Genomic DNA, 26,364 nt, shown 5'->3' with positions numbered 1-26,364 from the left:
ACACCAGCAGTGAGGAGGGTTCCCCTGTTACATGGACTTTTAAATTTCTGAGAACCTGTGAACTTTGTAAGACCCACAAACTCCATCTTGACTGCCTGTTCATCACTGTCTCTCTAGCACATTTACTGATGCCTGGCACACAGTAACTGCTCAATTAATATTTGTTGATCAATGAATGACAACTATTAGAGTTGTTTAATTAACATAACTGACCAGGGCCAGGATTGGTGGGGCAGGTTGTCTGAGAAGGGTGGGGATATTGAAAGATGGCATGTATGTCCCTTCTCATAGACTCCCAATATAGTTTGTTTTAATTTTGGTATCATTAATATACAATCACAAGAGCAACATTGTGGTTACTAGATTCCCCCATTATCAAGTACTCCCAATATATTTTTATATTAATTTTGATGAAGCCTTTATTCATCATTTATACTACTAAGACTGTGTAGATGTTATTCACAGCTGAGCTCTGACTTGTGACTACATTTCCTGTACAATTTATTATTTTCCTTGAGTTAGTAATTGCCTTTCTTTAAAAAACTTGATTTTCTATGTACTTAACCACTAACTGTATCCCAAGTTCTCCTTCTAAACATATTAATTTCCTTTTAACATGGCTAGATATGTGTTGGGCATCCTACTGATATCCTCTCCTTGAAGGTGACTGCTCCTGGAGCCTTCTTACCTGCCCTGGCTACCCTCCATGACTGGTAGCAGACATCTGGGATCTTCCTTATCATCCTTGGAATTACCTTCAGTGCTGTCGTGGTGGATTCCTTGTTTTCTTGTTTCCATGTCTTCTTCTTTGATTTACTCTCCTATTTATATGGAGCACTTTTTCTAGTAGCTTCTCAAGAAGGATGTATATGAGGCAAGTTGGGATCTTGCATATCTGAAAGACTTGATGCTTCTCTAATATTTAAAGGATAGTTTATCTGGGTTTTAAATTTTAAGCAAGAAATTGTTTTCTTTCAGAATTTTTAAGATTTTGCTTCATTGTCTTCTAGCTTCAGTTTCATTTTTAAGAAGATAAAAGCCAATCCAATTCTGAATCTTTTGTGGATGACTTTTTTTTCCTCCTTCTCTGGAAGATTTAGACTCTTCTTTATCCTCCTCTCCATGATAATGGGATTCGTCATGGGCCCATTTTCACCCACTATGTTAGAGACTTAGTGCACCCTCTTAATCTGTAAATTCATGTCCTTAAATTCTGGGATATTTTTGTGAATTACTTCCTTGAGGATTTATTTCTGTGTTTTCTGTTTTTCTAGTCTTCTTATTTCCATAGTGAAACTCCCAGACTGTTCCTATAATTTTCATCTCTTTCTCTTTTTCATTTCCTTATCTTTTTTATTCCATTTTCTGGGCAGTTACCTCAACTTTTTTTTTATCTTACAGTTTTTCCACTTGTTTTTAATTTCTGCTGGTGTGTGTGTGTGTATGTATATACATATACACACATATCTAATTTCTAAGAACTATTTTGTTTTCTGGATATTTCTTCCTTTATAAAGAATAGCATTCTTTCCCCATGTGATGTGATGTCCTTTTTCTTGGCGAATATTTCTCCATGTGCAGTGTCTGTTTCCTCCAAGATGCATAGCTGCCTATTTATTTGTTTTAGTAAGTGTCTGTCATATTAGTGGCCTCCGTCAGGTGTCTGGTGATTCTTGGCTGCTCATCCTCTGGGCTGCTTTAGTGCATGGTCAGCATGAAGTGGGTGGAAGCTCCGTGCCTGCAGGAGGACGTGCTGGTGATGAGCTTGGCTATGGAGTTGTGGAGCTGGGTCATTCCATTGGGGCACTTTGGGTAGATCCTTCAGTGTTTTTTCTTGGGCTGATCAGTCTTCAGAGAATACTAATGCAGCCCTCTGCCTGGAGGGTAAAGAACTGTCTTCCATCACGTTGAGGGTCTAGTGGAGAAGAGGCTAAGGGTTTCAAACTGTGAGATGAAACTTGTCTGTCCTCCTCCTTCCAATACGGTTTCTGGTAACCACACCCGCCAGCCCTTCTCAGGACAGAGACTCCATGTTTCACCCTCTCCAGAAAATGAGTCAGCCTCCTTATTCGGTGGGGGGGATATGAGGCAGTCACTTGGTGGCGCAAGAGTGTAGAAGGTATCTGAAGTGTCTAGCAGCTTCTCAAACATCTTTCAGCCTTACGTTTTAATGTTCTCCTCGCTTTTCCCTCCAGAAGCCCCCAGTGCTGCCAGATATACTGAGATTTGGACTGCGGGTAGGGGATTCTATGGTGAAATCAGGTTTCTTCTCAGCTTTCCCCACTGCCAGCTTAGACTTTTATTTTCTTGGTACTAGTCATCATTCACCCTGTTTTCTGGTTTCCGAGGTAGTATTGCTGTTCTCTCCTCTCCAGTGCATTTGAACTGTTTCATGTATTTTTGAAAAATCCCTTTACTGTCACTTTAATAAGGTTTGGGGAGGGAGAAGGCAAGTTTTCAACCCACTGTTCTTCAGCAAATTCATTCATACCTTATTTTCCAAAGAAGTGATTATGATGATAGAGGATTGCATGCTTCCTATGTGCTCAAGGCTTTACAGGAATATTCTCAATTAATCCTTACCACAAACCTACAAGGTGGGCAAGACCAGGTTAGGATCTTTAAAATTAAGCCCTGAAACTCTTATAGTGCCTGAAAATATAATTCAGAATAAGAACAATGCTAAATTATAAAATAAGGAAAGCCAACAGTTTTTATTTATTTATTTTTATTGAAGTATCACTGATATACAATCTTACAAAGGTTTCACATGAGCAACATTGTGGTTTCAACATTCACCCATATTATCAAGTCCTCACCCCACCCCCAACTGCAGTCACTGTCTGTCAGCATAATAAGATGCTACAGAGTCATCACTTGTCTTCTCCATGCTGTACTGCCTTCTCCATGACCTACCTATATAGTGATTGTGAATTACAGTGCCCCTTAATCCCACTCTCCTTTCCCATTCACCCTCCCCAACCCCTTCCCTTTGGTAACCACTTTTTCTGAGCCTATGAGTCTGCTGCTATTTTGTTCCTTCAGTTTTGCTCTGTTTTTATAGTCCACAAATGAGGGAAGTCATTTGGTACTTGTCTTTCTCTGCCTGGCTTATTTCACTGAGTATAATACCCTCTAGCTCCATCCATATTGTTGCAAATGGTAGGATTTGTTTTCTTCTTATGGCTGAATAATATTCCATTGTGTATATGTACCACATCTTCTTTATCCATTCATCTATTGATGGACACTTAGGTTGCTTCCATATCTTGGCTATTGTAAATAGTGCTGCGATAAACATAGGGGTACGTATGTCTTTTTGAATCTGTGATCCTGTTTTCTTTGGGTAAATTCCTAGGAGTGGAATTCCTGGGCCAAATGGTATTTCTATTTTTAGTTTTTTGAGGAACCTGCATATTGCTTTCCATAATAGCTGAACTAATTTACATTTCCACCAACACTGTAGGATAGTTCCCCTTTCTCTACATCCTCACCAGCATTTGTTGTTCCTTGTCTTTTGAATGATAGCCATCCTAACTGGTGTGGGGTGATATCTCATGGTGGTTTTAATTTACATTTCCCTGATGATTAGTGATGTGGAGCATCTTTTCATGTGCCTGTTGGACATTTGCATTTCTTCTTTGGAGAAGTGTCTGTTCAGATCCTCCACCCATTTTTTATTTGGGTTATTTGTTTTTTGGGTGTTGAGGTGTGTGAGCTCTTTATATATTTTGGATGTTAAGACCTTATCGGATAAGTCATTTATGAATACATTCTCCCATACTGTAGGGCGCCTTTTTGTTCTGCTGCTGGTGTCCTTTGCTGTACAGAAGCTTTTTAATTTGATGTAGTCACTCTTGTTCATTGTTGATTTTGTTTCCCTTGCCTGAGGAGATATGTCTAAGAAAAAGTTGCTCATGTTTATAGTCAAGAGATTTTTGCCTATGTTTTCTTCTAAGAGTTTTATGGTTCCATGACTTACATTCAGGTCTTTGATCCATTTCGAGTTTACTTTTGTGGATGGAGTTAGACAATAATCCAGTTTCATTCTCTTACATGTAGCTGTCCAGTTTTTCCAACACCAGTTTTTGAAGAGGCTGTCTTTTCCCCATTGTATATTCATAGTTATTTTATTGTATATTAATTGGCGATATATATGTGAATTCATATCTGGGCTCTCTATTCTGTTCAATTGATCTATGGGTGTGTTCTTGTGCCAGCACCAAATTGTTTTGATTACTGTGACTTTGTAGTAGAGCTTGAAGTCAGGGAGTGTAATCCCTCAAGCTTTGTTCTTCTCTCTCAGTCCAATGCAGTTTTTATATTTCCTATCACATTTAACTTGATGGTGTTTATGAAGCAAATCTAGAATCTTTAAAAAGTAGTTATTTTTCCCTCTCTTCCTTTATGTGTGTGCTTATTTTTACATGCTTTGTCAGATAAATCAACACTGTAGAGGTAGATGCTGTTATTAGCTGCATTTGTAGCTGAGAAAACTGAGGTTCAGAAGAAACTGAGGTTTTTTTTAAGAGATGAAAAACTTGCCAAAGGTCACATAACTGTCAGAGTTGGATTTGAACTTGGTTTTTCTGATTCTGAAGCCTGAGGCTTGCCTGGTGCTGAGCTGCTGTCCCGTGGGGGGACTGTTTGCTCCTGCAGGTCTGTTTTCTTACATCTCAGGGTGTTGAAGCCTCAGCCCTGAAGCTGGCGTTAGTTGATTTTGGTAAATTTACATAGTGAATTAATGAAAGTGGGAGCAGCACACTAACGCTTTCCTGACAAAACCCCTTTGGACCTCTCATTTTGCCTCCTCGGGTCCCTGGGGCAGGGGAGCGGTGTGAAAAGCAGGTGAGACGTCATTCTGATGTGCTGAGAGGAGCCATCTGGGTTTGTGACCCTGTGCAAGATAGTGACTGGAAGTGTTTTGTCCTCAACTAATTAGCACCAAACAGACACTCTCAGGGGATTAAGAGAAACAGCAGCCAGCTGGCCTTTATCAGCACAGGGCTGTTGGCTAAAACCTCTTCAAGCTGTAGGGAAGTTTGGGGCTGAGGGTGATCTAAACTATAGGCTCTCAAAAATCAAAAACAAAAACAAAAACAAATCACTGTGCTCTCTGCCTTGCAAGTCCTCACATGCAGCTGCATCCCTCTGTCTGTGGCTGGCAGGTGCTGGGGGACCTGCTCATGCTCACCCAGATCCCCAGAGGCTGCTCTGTAAAGCTGGCAGAGAGGAACGACACAGATGTCCCCTGGGCTCACTGTGCTACAGAGCCTGCACTGGCCCTTGCCGGCACCCTGCCAGACAGCCTCCCCATTTGACAGACTGAAGAAACTCAGAGCACCAAGTGACTTGGCCGCAGAACTGAGGGTCAAACCTGGAAACCTTGCCCTCTGCCACCCTCGAAGCAGTGGGGTAGCTGGTGTACTGTTGCTCCCACCAAGCAGGTGAACAAATCAAAGGTGAGGGACTGGCTTAGGCCATCTGATCAGAAAGGGTTCAACCCAACCTAATACCCTGTCCTGTTGGGACAGAATTGCTGCTGTCACTGCCACTTCGCTGGCTCACTCTTTTAGATGATGGTGGTGGTGTCAGTGGTGGTGATGAGAATAGCAGTTATTGAGCTCTTAGAGGTGCTGTGGGTAATTATAAGCTTTGTGTGGCCAGTCCCATTTCTTCATTTTCATGTCCTTGAAAGGTATGGATTTTTATCCCTAATTTCTTCATAAGAAAACTGATGTTTTAAGGGCACAGTGTCTTGCCTAAGAGGTGGAACCAGGAAGTAAATCCAAGTCATTTTGCTCTGGACTGTTCCTGCAGTGCACCCCAAGAGAGGGGACCATGTTTTTCTGCTTGTTGGAGATTTTACAGAGGCTCTCAGCTCTGTGTCTGGCTGGGCTGACGTTGGGCAGTGGGTGGTGGGGGCTGATGGTGACTCTGCATGTCTGACTCAGTCTCCAGTGAGGCGCTGGGAGGAGTTGGTTGGCGCCCTGAATTATCTGCAGCATTCACATTTACTCCCAGGCAATGAGGATGGGTAAAGGACCAGCAGATTCTGCTTTACCTTTCTTGGACTGCCCATGGTATCTTACATGGATGGGAGAGAGTGAAGGAAAATTCATTTTTTAAATAAGCATTAACATTAAGTGGAAGAAGCAGACATGCCTAAGGAACTCTCTGGTTGACGCCTGTGGGGTGTGCCTGCCCCAGCCTCCTCCCTCTGTCCCTCTCAGGTCCAGAGGGAATCTGGCTCCCCATTCCTTTTCTCATTCAGCAGTGTGGAGGCCCCAGTGTGTTGGGGGAGGGCTTGTGCGGGGCCATAGTCTACTAGGGGGACAGACAACCATCAGGTCATCCCACAAGTATATGTGCTGTGGAGAAGAGGCCCAGGGAGCAGTGAGGTGGACCCTGGGGACTGTCCAGCCCGGGAGGGCATGGGAGGCCTCCTCGTGAGGATTAACAAGGGAACTGGGTATGGGATCCTTGAGGCTGGTGGGCTAGAGCAGATAGGAGAGGAGAGTGTGGCAGGTGGGAGCCGAGACCCGAGAGACCACTGGGAGGGTATTGGTTTTCTGTTCCCCACGCCCCTCAATTGGTTGTTAAAGATGGCAGAGCTTCGTGCAGTTCTGGAGAGTTCCTGATGGAGTCCATAGGCTGGATTATAGTAACTCTTCCCACCCAGAATCTCTTCCTATCCAGCACTGCTGGAAGGCTGAGGAAAGAGAAGGGCCCTGACCTCCAGAGTAGGAGTTTAGGGCATGGGCTCTTGAGCTGGGTTCCAGTCCCACGTCTCTGTGCCTCAGTTTCCTTATTTGTCCCGTGAGTATAGTTAAGTGTGCCTACCCCCACTGTTGCAGGTGTTACTGTGGACAGTGCATGAGGAGCATAGTAAGGTAGGAGCAAATACAGCCGGTGTTAGCTGTCCTCTGCAGCCCATAGTCGAGGCCCACCCCTGACATTTGCCTTGGGTCTGATGGCATCTACCTTGGTGTGTGGCATTAGATAGAGAGCCCCTTTTCTGTGCACAGCGGGGACTGTGTCCTGTGTGCCTCACTGGCCCTGCAGTGTAGCGCTGACCCTGAGGGACTTGGGGTTGGCCACCTCCTTCTCGCTGGGTCCCACAGCAGCCCGGCACGGGAGCAAAGGAGGAGAAGCAACGAGCCTGCTCCGTTCTCAGCCACAGCTTGCTTTTCTCCTTTTATGGTCAGCCTGCAGGCCTCTGGCTCCCCAACTGTAAACCGCCAGCTTGTGTTTGGGACAGGGCCGAAATAGCTGGTCTATGGGGAGCTGCGCGTCTCCTGAGAGTCTTCAGGCCTGCTGCGGGGGAGGGACCTCCCGAGCCCTTGATCTCAGAGAGCTCACCCCCAGGCTTGCACGTCCAAGGCCAGACCCTGAGTCTGGGGAACAGGAGGGGAGCGAGGCATGTTAAGGGACGGGGTGTGAAGTGAGGCAAACCCCAGGGCTCTGGGCTGGGAAGCTCAGTCAGAGGGTGATGCTGGCATGCCAGCTCCATCCCTGCCATCTCTGCACCTGGATCCTGTCCTTCCCATCTCTGACCTCTTGTGTCCCGGGCCCTCTGCCTGAGAGGTTCCGCCTCCTTGGTGTCTCCCTGGGGAATTCCTACACATCCTTCTCTATGCAACTCAGCCACTCAGACCTCTCTCCCGCCAGGGAGCATCAGAACCAAGTGTTCCTGCTGGAGCACTTGGGCACACACTCAAATGCATTTGCTCGCATCTGGCAGTCATTTCTGTGCCCATCTGATGCCCGCCCTGGATCATAAGCCTCTCAAAGCAAAGACTACAGAGGTCTGAGTGAACAGAAATAGTGCCTGCCACATAGTAGGGCCTTGAGACTTGTGTGCTGAGTGAATTAATAAGTGAACCCAGGAATAAGTGTCCACCATTGCTTCTCTCTCAATTGCCATTCAGAGAGAGGGAGAGATTGGTTCAAATCAGTAAGCATTTTCTGAGTACCTACTATATGTCAAGCATTGTTCCTGGCACCTGAGATCAGGCACACCTTCAGGAGCTCATAGACTACAAGGAGAAGCATTAGAAGCAGTTTTGTAACTATTGGAAAACTAGAGGGTCTGTGAAATTTAGGAGTCAGATGTCTTGATTCACAGATGGCATAAAATTAGTTTTTTAAAAAGGTTATATATTGTGGTATGATTTATATACCATAAATTCATTTTAAGTGTACAATTAACTGGTTATGAGTGAATTTACAGGATTATATAGCAGTCACCACAATCTAATTTTGTTTCTCACCCCAGAAGAAATCTTGTGTCCATTGGAGTCTCTCCCTATCCCTCCAGGCAATCACTAGTCTACATTCTGTCTCTATGGATTTTCCCATTTTGGACATTTCATGTAAATGGAATGAATGATACAATATGTGGATCTCTGTGATTGGCTTCTTTCACTTAATACAATATCTTTGAGGTTCATCCATGCTGCAGCCTGTGTCATTGCTTCATTCTTTTTTATGGCTGAGCAATAGTCTGTTGTACAGATAGACCACTTTTTGTTTATCCATTTAACAGTTGATGGACATTTTTATTGTTTCTACTTTTTGGATATTATAAATAATATAAAGTAACATAATTTTTAAAATTAAGGTATCATTGATATACAATCTTATGAAGGTTTCACATGAGCAACATCGTGGTTACTACATTCACCTGCATTATCAAGCCCCCACCCCCACCCCATTGCAGTCACTGTCCATCAACATAGTAAGATGCTATAGAGTCACTTAAAGTGACATAATTTTTACTAAGATGGAAAAGAAAAACCCTGCCTGTCATATCATGGTAAATGGTCCATTACCATTTATAATCTGTACATTTCCTCCCTAAAAAATACTGAGCTGAAACAATGATCACAGTGAGGTTAAGTGCTCAGTGAAAGGAGCTTTTGGACTATGGGATCTAGGGTCACCACTGGCAGGTGATGTACACCACCATGTGTACCTTTATAGATTTTTTTAAAAAGGCATCCCTTTCTCAGGGCACTCTTCCTCCATTTCCTGGAGATTGTTGTAATGAATATACAAATCTACAATGACCAGTGTGACTGATTCACCCTAGGGTTGTTGAGTGCACAACTTGTACCACTGTTTGTGGCAGCACTGGTGGGGGCATGCTGTAGAAAGGTCCCCAACTTTGCTCTAGGGGGTATGGAGCCAGAGAAAGTATCATAGAGGAGGGTGACTCTCGAGATGACATTTCTAGAATGGTTAGGTATATAGCCAAACGAACTGAAAACAGGTACTCCAACAAAAACTTATACTTAATGTTCATAGTGGCACTATTCATAATAACCAAAAGATAGTAGCAACCCAGATGCCCATCAGTGCATGAACAGATACACAAAAGGTGGTATATCCATACAATGGAATATTATTTAGCCATAAAAAGGAATGCAGTTCTGATACATGTTGTGACAGAGATGACCCTCAAAAACATCATACTAAGTGAAAGAAGCCAGAAAACAAAAAGCCATATATTGTACGATTATATTTATATGAAATGTCCAGAATAGGTAAATCCATAGAGACAGAAAGTAGATTGGTGGTTTCCAGGGGCTGTGGGGAATGGGGAATGGAGAGTGGTTGCTTAATGGGTACAGGTTTTATTTTGGGCTAATAAGAATGTTTAGGAACTAGATAGAGGTGTTATGCAACACTGTGAATGTATTACATGCTACTGAATTGTTTGCTTTTACATGGTTAACTTTATGTTATGTGAATTTCATATCAATGAAAAGAAAAAGAGAAAGAATGGATTAGGCAGGAAGAGAAGTGGTAGAGAGCATGCCTTGGACAGAAGAAACAGCGTTTGCAAAGCTTGGAGGAGAAAACTGCTTTCCACATCATAAAATTCTGCTTTCTTATATCAGACATAAGCTTGGGTCAGGCAGGGATCAGGAGGCCCAGAGAAATCAGTTTTTCCTGGGCTCCACATGGGTCAGCAAGCAGTACCTGCACTGAGCCCTTTTGCAGCCCATAACCAGTGCTGTTCACTTCCCACGCTTGGAGGTGGTGTGTTTCCGATGGGAATGTCCCGGGCCAGAGGTCCACTGGCAGCCCCCAGCACAGAGCCTCCTCCCTCTCCTGGGGTCCTGCGAGAAAATGCATCAGGATGAGCATCTGACTCTGTAAATCTCATGCTCGGGCCTGGCCTCCCAAGGCTGCTGGGAAAGTCTGCCTCTCTCCCCAAAACAAAAGGATCCAGATATCCTGCCTATCTGTCAGTCTCAAAGTCACTCCTTAAAATAGTGGAGGTTATCTAGGCCAGCCCCGGGACTTCTCTCTCTGCCTGAGTTCTGATCACAGGATGCCTGGTTTCTCCCCCCCTTACTCCCTCCCCCCACCTTCCAGAATCAGCTTTTAACTGGCTTCTTATTTCGTTCTCTTCCTGAGCAATTTCTCCCTCTGGGTGGAACTTGGAGGCAGAGGGATTCATGTTCCCTCAATCCAGAACAAGGAGCTGGTGGTGGTGCCACAGTGCAGGGCACCCGTCTCCATGGAGGTCCCGCTGACTTCTGTCTCTCTCCTGAGTGTTCTGGGAGATTAAGGTTGTATTGTTTTCTTGTTTTTATCCTGGAAGGAAGCATCACCAGTGCACAAATGTGGGTTATCTGAGGAAGGCAAAACAGAGCCTTTGGAGTCAGGCAGACCCTGGGTTTGAGTCCTGGCCTGCCACTTACAGGCTGTGTCACTGTTCATTTCCTAGGGCTGCCGCAGAAATCGCTGCAAACCAGCTGCCTTCAGACAACAGGAACTTGTTCCCTTATGGCTCTGGAGTCCAGAGGTCCAAAATCAAGGTGTTGTCAGGGTGGTGGTTCTGGCGCTCTGAGAGAGCACGTGTCCCTGCTCTCGCGGCTGCAGGCAGCTGCCGGCCGTCCTCCGTGTCGCTTGACTGGTGGATGTGCCGCTCCAGTCACTGCCTCCATGTTACATGGCCTTCCCCTGTGTCCCTTCACTCTTATAAATAAGGACACAGTCACAGGTTTCGGTCCTGCCCTAAACCCAGGATGATGTCATATGGAGATCCTCAGTGACATCTGTAAGACCCGTACTCTAAATAAGGTCACCTTGAGTTTCCAAGTGGGCGTACCTTTTGGGGTCCACAGTTCGACCCACCACAGTGACCCTGGGCGGGTTGCCTCACGTCTGGCTCCATTTTCCTCATCTGTAGAATGGGGCTGACGCCAGTGTCCGCCCAGGGGCTGCTGTGGGAGTCACGTGGTGCACCCAGCACAGGAGTTCAGCCCAGGCCCGCGGCGCAGGGAGCACTCTGGGGTGGGAGCTGCTGGGGGGTTGCGAGTGGGTGGCTGTTTCCTGTCTCTCTTCCCTAAGCTTTGTGACCATCGTTGTTTCCTCAAGAGCAAGAAGGACTATTTCTACATTGACCACTTTTGATGGGATGAGAGAATGGCTACATGGACTCAGAACACAAACATAAGCAGGGTAGAAGCTGATGGAGGGAAAGTCGGCCTTCCTCCTGTCCTGATTCTCAGTGTCTCAGACCTTCTCCTCAGGGACAACCACTGTTGCTGTCAAGAGTGGCTTCACTGTCTATCTGGTGTATATGCAGGTATTTGAGCGTGTGCATTTGTATGCACATGTATGAGAGCGTGTGTGTGTATCCATCTTTTTAAAACACAAAAGGTGTAATGCTCCATTATTGAGACTTTTATTTTTTAGCTTACTGTGTCTTGGAGACTGTTCTGCATCAGTCCATAAAAATCTGCCTGATTCTTTCCATTTTATGGTCATACCAGAATGTAAACACCAGGATCTAACTAGTCTTCAGTTGATGGTCTGGTTAAATGGTTTGTTTTTGGCCTTTTGCTATTGTTGATACTGTTGCAGGGATGAACTTACTTATCTCTGTGCACATGCGTGTGTGCTTTGGAGGGTTTGTGTAGCACCCCAGGAATCATAGAAGATGGGAGCTGTAGGCCTAGTCTAGGAATCAGCCAGGGGCTGTGTGGTGATGGAGTTCTGAAGACAAAGGCAGGTACTCATCTTTCTATCCTGTGTTTTCTTATGTCCCTTCTCCCTACACAGGCCTCACATTGTCCCTTAGCTCAGAGCTTAGGCTTGCTTGAGTGGAGTCCACTGCAGCTCTGAACATGGCCCTGCAGGTAGCTTGGCCTGTAAGGCCATCTCAAGGTGGGAAAATTAAGAGTAAGAAAGAGGAGTTAAATAGCCATTGGCTCCTCTGCCTTTTGTCTTGAGGGCTTGGCTCAGCCAGGTCCCCAGAATGTCCATCTGTAATCTGAGGGAAGAGAGAAACTGATGCGAAGTGGGCATAGGATCCATGGAGCTTGCCCAGTCATCTCATCCGTCTTGCCTTGGGGTGAGCCAAATCTTCCTTCTGGGATGTAAATACCCCACCTCCAGATGGGGTCATCACTGTCTTCTCTGGTCCCCAGTGATACATAGTCATGACCTTCTCTAGTCCTATCCATCCTCCCATCCACCCCTCCTCCTATTCATCCATCCTTCTATCCATCCTGCTATCCATCCCACCTCCTTTTCATGCATCCTTTTATCTATCTTCCCATCCATCCTTCCTTCCTGCCTTCCATCCATCCATCCACCCATTCATGCCTCCATCCATTCATTCCTTTCATTCATTCATATAGCAAATATAACTGAGAAACTACTGTATGCCAGGTACAATGTTAAAATAGACAAGTCCTTCTTCCATGATAAAGCTTGTTTTCTAGTAAAGGGAGACCAGCAAGCAGACACACATGAGGTCATTCCAGATTCCAGATGGATGTAGGTGATGTGAAGGAAATAAACAGGTTAATTGCCTGAGCACCCAGAGAGTGTGGCATGCACTCCTATGGACAGAGTTAGAAAAGGCCTCTGTGTGAGGGGAAGCTTGTGAGATGATGGGAAGGCATCAGCCATGGCAAGAGCTAAGGGGAGAGTGCTCCAGGCAAAGGCCCTGAAAGGGAAGAGTGTGTTGTCTTTGAGGGGCAGGTGGCCATTTAGGAGCTGAGTAGAGAGCAGTGAGAGAGTGGCTCCGAGGAGGCAGGCAGGTGGGGGACACATCATGCCAGACTTTGTGGGCCATGGTGGGGAGATTGGGGAGATTGGGGTTCACCAGGACTCGCCAACTGTTTTTGGCAAGAGTATGGCAGCATCTGTCTAAGAAGATTCCTCTACTACAGTGCAAAGTTGCCTCACACCCATTAGGATGGTTGTTATCAAAAAGCAAAGTCGTAAGTGTTGATGAGGGTGTGGAGAAACAGGAACCTTGGTGGATTGCTGGTAGGAATATAAAATGGTGCAGCCACTGTAGAAAAGGCATGGCAACTCCTCAAAACGCGAAATGGCATCATCATATGATCCAGTGATTCTGCTTCTGAGCATGTACCCAAAAGAAGTGCAAGCAGGGGCTCTAATACGCACCCGTTCCTAGCTGCACTGTTTGCAGTAGCCAGGAGGCGGAAGCAACCCTAGTGTCCACCAGCAGATGACTGGAGGGATGGCACATGGTCTACTCATGCAGTGGACTATCATTCGGCCTTAAAAAGAGAAGTTTCTGGTACAGGCTACAACGTGGAGGGACCTGGAGGACAGTATTCTAAGTGAGATAAAGCCCAGACACAAAAAGTCGAGTCCTGCGTGATTCTCCTTATGTGAGGTTCCCAGAGCAGTCAGGCTCGCAGGGACAGAAAGGAGAGTGGTGGCTATCAGGGGCTGGGGGAAGAGGACGGGGTCCAGGGTCTGATGGGTATGGGGTTTCAGTTCAGGAAAATGAAGATAGTTCTGGAGACGGACCGTGGTGATGGCTATACGACAGTGTGAATGTGCTCAATGCCACTGAACTGTACACTTCTAAAGGGTCACAATGGTAAATTTTATGTTGTGTATATTTTACCACAATTTTAAAATTTACAAGAGAAAGAAGACCCCTCTGGGTGCCCTGTGAGAATGGTGGGGGCATAGGCAGGACATAGCCAGGAGACAGATAGGAGGATCTGGGCCAGAAGTGATGGTTCTTGGACCAGGTATGACAGTGGTAAGGGGACAGGTCTGCAGATTGAAGATCCGATTCTTGGGAAGCTGATTCTTCCATCCCAGAGGCCACTTCATGCCCAGATTTCCTTCTGCCCATCTTAGACCCCAGCACAGCTGCTTCCTTGGCCTGGGAGATAGGCCTCCCTCCTTTCCTTGATGGTTCATGCTGGTCTCCCCAGGCTGCCTGTCCCTGGTGCCTTCCCTAGGTACCCCCCAGGATCCATGTTCCACTCTCTGTGCATGTTCTGCCCTTAGAAAAGCAGAAAGAGCAAGGCTCCGACACCCAGAGCTTCAAAGCCCAGGTGGGTCGCTGAAGTGGCTGTGTGACGTTAGGCGACCTAACCTCAGTTTCCGCAACCCTAAGTGGGAGTAGGATCAAAAGTCACATGTCGGAAGTGCCTGGCAATGTCTGGCCCATAGTAGCTGTTCAATAAATAGTAGGTGTTGGGTTCAAATCCCACCTCATCCATTTACTGTGTAGTTACAGCTAAAAAAGTTAGCTGTGTAACTGTGGGCAAGCTTGAAAAATTTTCTCTGTGCCTCAGTGTCTTCATCTGTAAAATGGGGATAAAAATAGTCTGTATCATAGGATGGGTGAGGGTTAAATGAGTTAATATAGATAAATGTTTAAAAAAAACAATGTGTGCACAGTATTAGATACATGGTATTTTCAGAGCCTAGAGATGTTTCAGGGCCTACACTGTACAGTATAGATGCCCTAAAAGTTTTTGTTGAATGAATAAATGCTTCAGTTTCTTGCATATATATTGAGTTTCCCCTTCAAGTTTGCAGTTGGCTTGTGTCGAATCTCACCAGGCTAACCTTTCTCCATGTCAGGGGCTCAAGGCTTGGGAGCTGGGGGTGATTCAAAGTCCAGAACCAGATGCTTCTGCCTCTGAGAGGCTCATGGTTCTGTGGGGCAGGGGCACAGGCCAAGAGGCCAAAGCAGACCTGGGGTGGAGCGGCTGGGAAACGTGGGTGCTCTGGGATTGTGGAGGGGGAGGGCTGCCCCTGTTTTAGGGATGGGCAGGAACCAGCAACAGCCCCAGAATTTCTCCCTAGTTGGGGGGCTTGGAGGCAGCAGTGGGATTATTTGAGGCTGACTATTTGCCATAGTTTGGGAGTGTTGGCGGAGATTTATAGCCAAGCCTCACCATGGGACGGCTTCTTGGAAGAGGTGTTATCTTTGAGGCACCAGAAAGTGGCTGGGGAAAGAAGGCAGTGGCCCCCTATGCAGCAGGGACAGCCTCAGCAAAGGCCTGGAGTGCATTCAGGGGTTGGTCTGGGTGGGGTTATCAGGGCATTAAAAGCAAAGGAGATGGAGGTGCCGAGGCTGGGAGAGACAGGGCTAGTCACGGGCGGCCTCGGATGTTGGGCGCAGGAGTTCAGGCTTTATCCAAGGGCACTCGGGAGCCATGAGTGGCCTTTTAAAAATGACTTTATTGAGAGAAAATCTGAATACCAGGAATTCCCTCATTTTAAGTGTAAAATTCAGTGATTCTTAGCAAATTGAGGGAGTTGTGTAGGCACCCCCTCAGTCTCCTTTCAGAGCTGCCAAATGATCCTTCCTGCCCCCTTGCAGCCTCCTCACTCCCCAGCTCCAGCAACCACCAGCCGACTTTCTGACTTTATGGATTTGCCTTTTCTGGACACTTCGTATAAATGGAATCCTACCGTCTGTGGCCTTTGTGTCTGGCTTCATCCTCATGGAGGATGCTTTTGAGGGTCATCCTCCATGTAGCCTGTGTCAACACTCCACTGTTTTTATGCCTGAATAGTATTCTGTTGTGTGGCTATACCACATATTATTCATCCACTCACCACTTGTGGGGCATTCGGGGTGTTTTCATTTGAACATTCATGTGCGATCTTGTAGGAGACTCATGTTTTCAGGTCTCTTGGGCAGATTCCTAGGAGTGAATTTGCTGGGTCATATGGTAAATTTATGTTTAACTTTTGAAGAGACTTTCAAAGTGGAAGAGAGTCATGAAACGGAGTGGTTGGGCAGCTTGGCATGCCAGAAAGATCATTCTGAACAGGGGCTTGGAGGAGGCTGCGGCAGGGTCTGGGGAGACCTGTGATGAAGTGAGGACGGAGAGGTGCTGAGCACCGTGACAGCAGGGATGGAGCCAGGGGGTGGGTTGAAGAAATGCTTGCTGCTTTGTGTTGCCCATCTGTAGATGTGATTCTCTGATTTCTCAGTTATGGTGAACTAGCCAATGATGGGAGGTGTTGGCCACCATCCCTGTGTCTCTAGTGAGGGAGGAAATGGGCTCCAGAACCTGGCTCCCCACTCAGAGGCCACTTTAAGAGTAGAAGGTGGTCCATAATGTCTGTTTAATCCCATTTGATCTCATGATGCCCATGTACCTGCCAGGGTTCTGTGGTGGTAAGTAACAGAAATCAATTCTGGTACCTTACATAGGAAAGGAGTTTTGGAGGCATTTAGGGAGCTTAAAGATGGGGTGAAAGGACTGGGGAGCCAGGCTTGGAAAATGACAAACTGCAGCTCTGAAGGCAGGAAGTGAGGCCCCTCTCAGGGCTCCGTCCCCTGCTCTGCTTTCCTGTCCTTATTCCAGCTGCAGGGTTTGGCGAAGAGAATCTGGTGGACATAACCTGGGTTGCATGCGTTCTCATCTCCTGGCTAGGGGAGCTTGTGGGCAGCCGCACCAAGACTAAATGATGAAGGGGCAGGACAGGGGGCCTATCTCCTAGAGGAACACAGGATGTTCCTTCTGGAAGAGGAGGGGATGGCTGCTGGGGTTTCCAACCACCCTCCCATATTCCAGATATAGGAACTGAGGAATGGAGAGGTTAAGAATATTTGCCCAAGATCACAGAGCTGGGAAGTGACCAAGTGGGGTGACCTAACCTGGGCAGAGTGGGTCCTCTGCTCCCCATCCCTGAGCTAGTGGGGCTGGGCTGCTCCCTGCCTCCTGACCAGTCAGGCTCCAGCCTCTTCCTGGGGCTGCCTCCAGGACATCAGGGTCAGGAGGCTGGTGTGAAAGAGCCCCACTGCCCTCTTGGCCTTTGGCTGGTCCTCTATGCCCTGGGCAGGGAATCCAGCTGGCCCCTTGTCACCCCCAGTGGGGCCTGCTTTCAGGAGCCAGAATTGGAAGGCCCAGGAGGCACCATCTAAACCCTTGGCTCAGAGCTAATTCTAATTCACGACCTTTTTTTTTCTGTTCTCAGATCGGGAGGACCAGTCCATTCTATGCACGTGAGTAGAACTGTTTCTTCCTTTTTTTCCCCTGGGGTTGAGATCCAACCTATTACAGAAAAAGGTCCACGAGGGCAGGGCTCTTTGACTTGTTCACTGTTCCAAGCACCTCACCCACATCTGGCACAGAGTGGATGCTCACTAAACATTTGTTGAAAAAATGTTGTCATGCTGAGGCGGGCCCACTTAAACTATCAACAATGTGCCATCCTGTTCTGTACCCACCTTTTAAAAACTAGCGTTTATAAAGCACTTACTAGATGCCAGAGCCTGAATGAAGTATTTTACAGGCAGAAGTGCATCTGATGGCATAATAGCTCTGTGAAGGTAGATGTCATCTCCATCAGTGAGGAAGTCTTGGCTTGTGTTAAACTGTCGCCCTAATATTTCACAATTAACAACCACATTTGTGTCATATTTGGTGGTTGGGGTCACTGTTTCTTTGAAGACCTGGGCATATGGTCAAAAGACATGAACTCAGTTTATAATCATTCAGAGAATCTTCATCATTCAGGAAAATCTCTCCTGTTGTGGGCAGGAGAGTGGCCCCCGAAGATCTCCACATCCTCATTCCTGGAACCTGAGACCATGGCAGGTGACATGGCATATGGGGGAATGAAAATTACAGACGGAATTAAGATTTCTGGTCAGCTGACCTTAACATAAGGAGATAATCCTAGATAATCCAGGCGGCCTAACAGAATCATGAAACCCTTAAAAGTAGAAAAGGAAGGCAAAAGAGAGTCAGAGGGTCATTAGTGTCAGACTTGACCCAAGATGACTGGCCTTGAAGATGGAGGATGAGAACAGACTGTAGAAGCTGGAAAAGCCAAGGAAAAACAGACTCACTCCTGGTGTTCCCAGAAGCAGACACAACCTTGCTGACCACTTGGTTTTAGTCCAGTAAAATCCATGCTAGACATCAGACCTCCAGAACTGTAAAATAATGAATTTATGTTGTTTTAAGTTTGTACTGATTTGTTACAGCAGCAATGGGAAACTCATACGCCTCCCTTATATCTTCACCCCTACACCCATCCCTACTGCCACTCATTATTCAACAAATTTAATGGCCCAGGCCCCCAGTGAGTACTAGGCAGACAGGAGGGAAGAGAGAGAATATGACCCCTCCAGAGAGAAGACAGCCACTGGGACAATGACCAACATGCTTCCTTTTGCACCATTTGAGTTTACTGTTTGACTCTGCGAAGGTACTGCCTTTTCAGAAACTTAATAACAAAAAAGGCCCACATTTAAAAAATCACCCAAGTAAATGCATAATGACCCTCTATGAAGATTACGAAGAATGAAACATGCGAGGAACTGGGAGAACCTATAAATGGGAGGAGTTCTGAGCTGGAAGAACAGGAAGGGCTTCTCCGCAGAAGTGATACTTCAGCGGAGCTTGACTACAGCAGGTCCCCTAGTGGAAGCCCCCTGTCTGAGAAGAGCCCTTACAAGATGTCTAGGACTGAGGTTGCAAACTCAAGGGCCAGTTGAAGCCAAGAAAGTACCATTACTATGTGAAATGGACCTGGGGTACCTCCGTAGGGAGTGGTAGGGAGAAAATGGCCCATTTGCAGGGACGCCTGCTGTCCCTCTCCAGCCCAGTAGGCCATGGGACAGTGTAGGGCCAGGGTTGCCAGACTCTATGTTCCTACAGAAGCCAGAAATCTAGATTTTTTATGTGAAATTTCCAATTTTTAAACACTGACATTTAATTTACATGAATTACCCCAAACACACACCCCAAATAAATACCCCCACACACACAAAGCACTCTCCAAATAAAATCCATTTGTGGGCTGGCTTTGACCAGAGGGCCACCTGTTTACAAACTCTACCCCAGAACTTGGGGTCTGGAAGCATCCTCAGAGATGACTGAGCCCACAGTTCCCTGCTGTATACACAGTGGTTAGGTGCAGGAGTTGAAAGACATTTTTGTGGAGCATTCAGATCTGGAGTGATTTAAAATGAAAATAGATTCAAACTAGATTCAGTGGCAGTATCCTCCTTTGTGTTCCAAACATCGTTTTGAGCGGGAGGGCAAGGAGCTGGGTGATGAGTGTGGGGGAGAACTGGATCAACCGCCTGCAGCCAAGCTGGTCATGGCCAACGTGACTTGTGCGCGTTGGGGTGGCCATGCCGTTACAGGTTTAGTCTGGCACTGGGGTCTCATGATCGCACGTGCAGCTTAGGGGAAACCAACCACCCACTTCAGGAGGAAAAGAAGCTCCTGCTTCATCTAATGCAGGTGAGGTCACTTCCAGCCCCCCAGTGCCCGTGTGCCCGAGTGAGGAGGAGAAGTGGGGCTCTGCCGGTCCCTCCCCTAGCCTTGTTCCCACGTGGCCCCTAGAGCGTGAGCATCTCGCCACGCAGAGCACGCTCCCTCTCCTGTCTTGTCCACGTTGCACACTTGGGATCCCCTTGTCTAGTTGGCATTCATTACATAGAGAGTGCTGCTCAGGGTGTTGTGTGCAAGCCAGGGATGCATTACTTTGAGGAGTTTTAAGGGATTTTTCAATTTTGACCTGCTGTGTTTGTGTTGACTTACACGCTGTTGGTACCCAACCTACATGTCAGATGGGACCCCACTTCTCTGCAAACGCCTTCAGGGCCTTGTTGGACTCTGAGTTCACCCATAAAAGTGAGCCCTGAGGTTGGCAGTTGACCATGTCACTGCAAGGCCTAGGCCAGACCATCCGTGTTTCAAGCCTGGCTCTGCTTCTGGCCAGTTTGTAGCTTCAGGCGTATGGTTTAACCTATGGCTCCTTGTTCTCATCTCTAAAGTGGGGTCATGGGGATGATAATGGTATTTCATTTATAAGGTTGTTGTGAGGATTAAATGAATATTTATATGTATGTGTATAAATATACATAAATGAGTATATGTGTGTATGTAATGAGCATGTATATATATAAGTGAGTGTCTATATGTGTATCTGTATATATCCAAATGAATGTGTGTGTGTGTCTAAGAAGCCCTGGAAGCCAGATATCATATCTGGCTTAGAGGGCTTGGCTTGGTTCTCAGCCAGGTAAGCTGTCATTATCATGATTAGCATGTGCATCCTGGCAGAGCAGAGGCAAGAACCCCCTGTTCAAGTCCAGTCACCTCAGTTTTCTAGAGGAGGAAATCAGAGAGGTTGTGAGATTTTTCCCAGAGGCACACAGCAAGTTTTTGTTGACCGTTAGGCCTGGAGTTAAATTTCGTGAGGCCAGTTGGAGGGCCCGAGTGTCAGAGTGTCAGTCCTTGGCCTTTATGGATGATCTGGCAACAGCCCCCACCAGCCCCAGCTCTCCTGTGGATACTGGGGAGTGGGGAATGGCTGGCACCTCTCGTATTTACTGCATTGTTTTAGAAAAAAAGATTTACAGCCAGCTGGTGCTGGCTCAGCCACTTAGAGCCTGTAAACTGAGAGCTGAGTGATAGGAAGAGGCAGCCCCAGCCCCAGGGAGAATTTGGGAGAAGAGCCCCAGGCAGGGAGAAGAGCAAGAGCAAGGGCCTTGAGGTGGGACCCGCCTGCCTTTGGAGGGGCGGCGATGGTGGGAGGGGCTGGTGTTAGGGAGGAAGGAGGTGGGAGGAGGATGTGGTCAGGGAGGCCGCCATGCGGGGCCTTGCAGGCGGGGGTGAGTGTGTGGACACGTGGTGGGTCAGCGGTTCCAAGCACCCAGGGAGGCCAGAGTGCTGCCTGGGGACACACGCTGATGTTCTCAGGGTCTGGGGGTCCGCGTGAGCCACCCGGGGGCTGCCCCTCCCCTGCTCTTTTCACTCGGGTGGCTGTTGTCAGGCCGTCCATCCCTCTGGGGGGAGGTGACTCAAGCCAACAGCTGCCTTCTGTCACTCTCCCCTGGGGACGTTGTTGACTCTTGTAAAGCTGCAGGGCCTCCACGGGTTCTGCTTTGGGTGCCTCACTCCGGGCCTGGACTCCCTCCAGACCAGGCCTCCTACTTTGACTCTGCCTCCCCTTATCACCTTCACCTGGTTTCTGGAGAACAAGAAGTATTTTCTGGTAAAGGCGCATAGGATTTTTAAAGCTGTTTTTGATAGCACAGCACAATACTGAAGAGACACAGCTTTCTCAGGAGAGCAGCAGTTGTGTTAGGAGGTGAGGTATTGGAGACACAGATCTAGGATTGCTTTCCCACCTCACTGCAGGCTAGCGATTTGTTCTTGGGCTAGTTGGTAAGTCAAAACCTCAGTCTCCTCATCTACAGAATGGGAATATCGGTGGCTTCTGCCTCTCAGGATGGTTGGAAAATTGAAGAAGCAAGGTAGGGGAGAACTGAGCACAGAGCCCAGCACATGTGTGTGAATGCAGGTGCTTCCTAATTGTTAGCTGGTGTTCTGACAGTGCTGGCAGTTAGTGTTAGCTGGGGTTCTGCTGAGCCTTGCTTGCTAGAGGCCTCATGATGCTCAAGAGAAAAACTCACATTTAGAAATCAGAATACTGGCTGAGATAGAACCTCTCTGCTTGCACAACTCCAGGGATCCCAAGATAGACCTCTGTAATTTTAGAGTAGGCATCAGTAAACACATGGGCCAAATCCAGACCCTGCCTGTTTTTGTACATAAAGTGTTATTGGAACATGGCCATACCCACTCATTTCTGTGTTGCCCGTGGCTGCTTTTATGCTATGATGGCAGGGTGGAGTAGTTGCAACAGAGGTCATCTGTGCCCCACAAAGCCTCAAATATTTATTATCTGGCCCTTTACAGGAAAAGTTGGCCAGCCCTAGCTTTAGACAAATCAATTAACTTCTCTCAGCTTCCTTTTTTTCTTCCATTCTATTATAAAAATGAAATACATAAGCACTTTGAAATTTAAATTAAGTTAAAATGTAAAATATATATGAGTGTATATATTTAATTTTTTTCACTGTAAGAGTAATGCAGATAAATACCCAGAAGTGAACAGTTGGAAAACTCCACCCACAGTCCACTACCTGAAGTCTGGTACGAGTAAACCTTGGTGTAATTCCATCTTGGGTTTTTTTTTCCTAGGTCGTTTTAAACATAGTCATAAAGTCAATTGTATGTGTACTTTTTTCTCTTGCTTTTTTCCACTTTGCATTCCAAGAAAATCATGTTTCCATCTTGTATACAAATATCTTTTTTGAATGACCACTGATCCTCTGTGAAAGTATTGAACCACTTAACCAGACCCCAAGTGTTGAGCCTTTAGGTCGTTTAAAATTTTACTCCCAAATAAATAATGTATTGGTGACCAACTTTGTTAGCATAGTTTTTTTTTGTGGTTTTTTTTTGCAATTTCTCATCTTTCTTTGGAGGATGGGTCCCCAACCAAAAGTAGGATCACAAAAACAAAGGTGTGCCTGGTGTTAAAAACCCCTGGCTCAGGAGTTTGGTTTGAAAAAATATTTATGTCACTAACTTGGGCATGAATAGGAGAGAGCAAGACATGAGTTGTCTTCTGACTTCATTTGCCTGGCACCATGGTTGTGATTTTAGCTGTGGGTGCACATTATTATTACATTAATACTGTTCTTTAAGTGGATTACTTGAAAAATAAAATTTTTATTTGAAAATAATTTCAGATCTACAAAAAAGTTGCAAAGATAGGGGAGTATTCCTATAGCCCACTCACTGAGTCTCAGTTCCCCTGATATTAACATCTGACATCCCCATGGTATGCATGTCACACTAAGACGCCAACATTGCACGCTACTATTAATTAAACTGTAGGCTCTATTTAGATTTCACTCTTCCCACTAATGTCTCTTTCTGTTCCAGGATCCCATCCAGAAGACCACTTTGCATTTTGTCATCTGCCTCCTTAGACTCCTCTTGGCTGTGACAGTTTCTAAGACTTTCCTTGTCTTTCATGACCCCAACTGTTTTGAGAACTGATTGGGGATTTGGTAGACTGTTCCTCAATTTGGGTTTGTCTGTGTTGGCCTGCATTAGCTGGTGTTATGGGTTTTGGGGAAGAATGACTGAGAGGTGAAATGCCTTCTTCATCATGTCATATTGTGGTGCATCCTATCCACATGACATCCACATGACAGTAATGTGACCAACTGCTCATGGAATCCTTCATTCCCTGGTTAAAGTTCTGTCTGCTGGGCTTTTTTTTTTTTTCTTTTAAACATTTTTTATTGTGGTCAAATATACATAACATAAAACTTACCATTTTAACCATTGTAAGTATTCAGTTCAGTGGCAGTAAGTATATTCAGTGTTGTGTAACCATCACCACTATCCATCTCCCCAGATTTTTCACCATCCTAAAGAGCAGCATTGTATGTACCCCATGAGATGACCACTTCCCATTGGTCGTCTCTATTCCACTTTCTTTTTTTTTTTTTTTTTTTTTGTGAGGGCATCTCTCATATTTATTGATCAAATGGTTGTTAACGACAATAAAATTCTGTATAGGGGAGTCAATGCTCAATGCACAATCATTAATCCACCCCAAGCCTAATTTTCATCAGTCTCCAATCTTCTGAGGCATAACAAACAAGTTCTTACATGTAGAACAAATTCTTACATAATGAATAAGTTACATAGTGAACAGTACAAGGGCAGTCATCACAGAAACTTTCGGTTTTGCTCATGCATTATGAACTATAAACAGTCAGTTCAAATATGAATACTCATTTGGTTTTTATACTTGATTTATATGTGGATACCACATTTCTCTCTTTATTATTATTATTTTTAATAAAATGCTGAAGTGGTAGGTAGATACAAGATAAAGGTAGAAAACATAGTTTAGTGTTGTAAGAGAGCAAATGTAGATGATCAGGTGTGTGCCTGTAGACTATGTGTTAATCCAAGCTAGACCAGGGCAATAAAACATCCACGTATGCAGAAGATTTCTCTCAGAACAGGGGGGGTGAGGTTCTAAGCCTCACCTCTGTTGATCCCCAATTTCTCACCTGATGGCCCCCCTGCGACTGTGCCTGTCTTAGGTTGTTCCTCCCTTGAGGAATCTTACCCGTCTCTGGCTAACCAGTCATCTTCCGGGGCCATACAGGGAAATGTGAAGTTGGTAAGTGAGAGGGAAGCCTTATTGTTTGAAAAGGTTAGCTTTTTACTTCTTTGCATATTAATGCCCTGTGGCTTCTATGCTCAGCATTTGTCTTGAGGTATCTTTACCACTTGGAAGAATTATGATACTCGGTAAATTTGATATGAGGCACGAATTCTATTTAAGGGTTGTAATTAGGAAGGAAGAAGAAAAGCTATAGAAGTAGCAGGCGGAAGAAAACATGGGAAGATGGATTATTTCTTTGACATATCTTCTTGTAGAGTAACTTCAGCATGTATAGGTTTTAAGCTACTACTTAAATTGCGCACACACATTAACATAATAGGAATATAGTTACATAACCAAAGCATATCTGTAATTACCAGCCATCTCCAGTGAAACCAAGAAAACCAGTTAGGCACCTTAGGCATTTGTGAAAACTTATCTATGATATGGTGGATATTGTCCAACTGAACTTGAACAGTCTGAGAGAAATCAGACAAATTAAAACAACCCATTCCTGGGGACTGTTCACATCCCATATGTTCTTTTAACAGTAAATAGTCTGTAGTTGTAAGATTTTGGAGCGCTACAATTTGCACTTCTCCAAATTCTTGGTTGAGTTCCAACAGTATAGATCCAGTTAAATTTGTTGTTTTACTGTATGCACAAGGCCAGCTTAGATATCCCCTTCCTCATTCCCATGGCAAGTCCAGGAGCTGGTGGGATGAGTGCATCTACAGCTGTATGTCTGCTGGGCTTTTAACTGAAATTTCCTTCTTATCCTAAGTAATGATATCTGTGAAAATCGTTGTGTTATTGCTCAGGTTACACGTTTGACCGTTTACTGGCAAAGCCCTCTCAAGCACACCTGGTGTGTGGGTCCTATTGGACCTCTGCCTCCAGAGGTGGCTGCCCATTGCTTCCTGGACAACTGGTTCAAGAGACTCATGGCCTGGCTTCACCCCCAGAGACTCATCTCAGTGGCCTGGGGAGGAGCTGGGCATAGAGCAGGGGAAACATGGGGAAACCTGTGCTTTCTCTAGTGTCCTGGGCGTTTGTGATGCAGCTGGGCCAGCCACTGGGCTGGCAAGGATGGAAAAACTTGTTTTGGGTCATCATGGATTTGGTAGAACGTTCCTCAGTTTGGGTTTGTAGAAGGGATGGTTGAAGTAGAACTGTGTATACCTGTCTGCTTTGGAGTGGAGAGAGGGCTCCGCAGGTGGGGCTCCGCAGGGGGTGCCAGGGAGCAGAGTCTCTGCCAGCAGAGTACATCTCCCAGGTGGGGAAGGGAGCGGATGTGTGGCCCCTCAGCCACCCTCTTGGGAGCTGGGGGAGGTCTGGAGGGTCCTGGGGATTCTGATGCACCTTTGGCAGTGAGAGTGTCTGGCTCATCCCCAGATTGCTGACCCCATGGTGCAGGCCTGTGGCAGGAAGACTTGTGAGGTTATCTGGCACCTGCTGGGGTTGACAAGAGGCTGCCTAGTCTTGGCCTCTTGGGAGACTGTCTGCTGACTCTCCTGGCCAAGAAAGTGAAGTGATGGGGGCCTTTGGGTCCCTTTTGCTCCTAAGTGATGCTGGGACAGCACTTGGAGGCCCTGAGCAAGGCAGTATGGGACCATTTTGGCTCTAGGACAGGCTAGATTTTCATTTTGTAGGTGGCTGGTGTGCTAGACAGAAAAGAACAAGGTCCTGGACTCAACTCTAGACCTCATATAATCTGACCTGCAGAAAGCCACTTATCCTCCCCAAGCCTTAGTTTCCCCTTCTATAAGATGGACAACTGCTCATGAGGAATAAATGAGTTAATTCATGAGAAAGACTGAGCATGGTATCTGATAACATTAATGCTCAATGAACACAATTGTTACTTATAAGTTATTTTTGCAAGTTCTCAGCCCTCAGCTATGCTAAATAATACCAAGAAAAGAAGTAGGGAGTAATAGACAATGAATGGTAGCCAGTAATAGTCATAATAACCATGTCCATGATTATTTTATCTTAATGTATTTTTAGGCATGGCCAGTGGATCTATAGCTAGGTGCTTAGAGATGTTCATTTTATCCCCAGACCAGATCTACAAATCCAAATGCCTAG

The 26,364-nt window shown here is 46.0% G+C and overlaps 1 protein-coding gene across 4 annotated transcripts in view; it reads left to right on the top strand.

The window, feature by feature from the left end:
* MYH11 (myosin heavy chain 11) overlaps positions 1-26,364 on the top strand; it is a 112,464-nt gene that overhangs the window by 25,766 nt on the left and 60,334 nt on the right. For all 4 annotated transcript variants that reach the window (XM_036917902.2, XM_036917900.2, XM_036917904.2 and 1 more), the window contains exon 4: positions 17,245-17,272. In XM_036917902.2, coding sequence (XP_036773797.2) covers positions 17,245-17,272 — 28 coding nt within the window. The remainder of the gene's footprint in view (positions 1-17,244; positions 17,273-26,364) is intronic.

The sequence above is a fragment of the Manis pentadactyla genome, chromosome 10 (genome assembly GCF_030020395.1).
Source record: "Manis pentadactyla isolate mManPen7 chromosome 10, mManPen7.hap1, whole genome shotgun sequence".
NCBI lineage: Eukaryota > Metazoa > Chordata > Mammalia > Pholidota > Manidae > Manis > Manis pentadactyla.
This window is presented reverse-complemented; position numbering and strand designations above follow the sequence as displayed.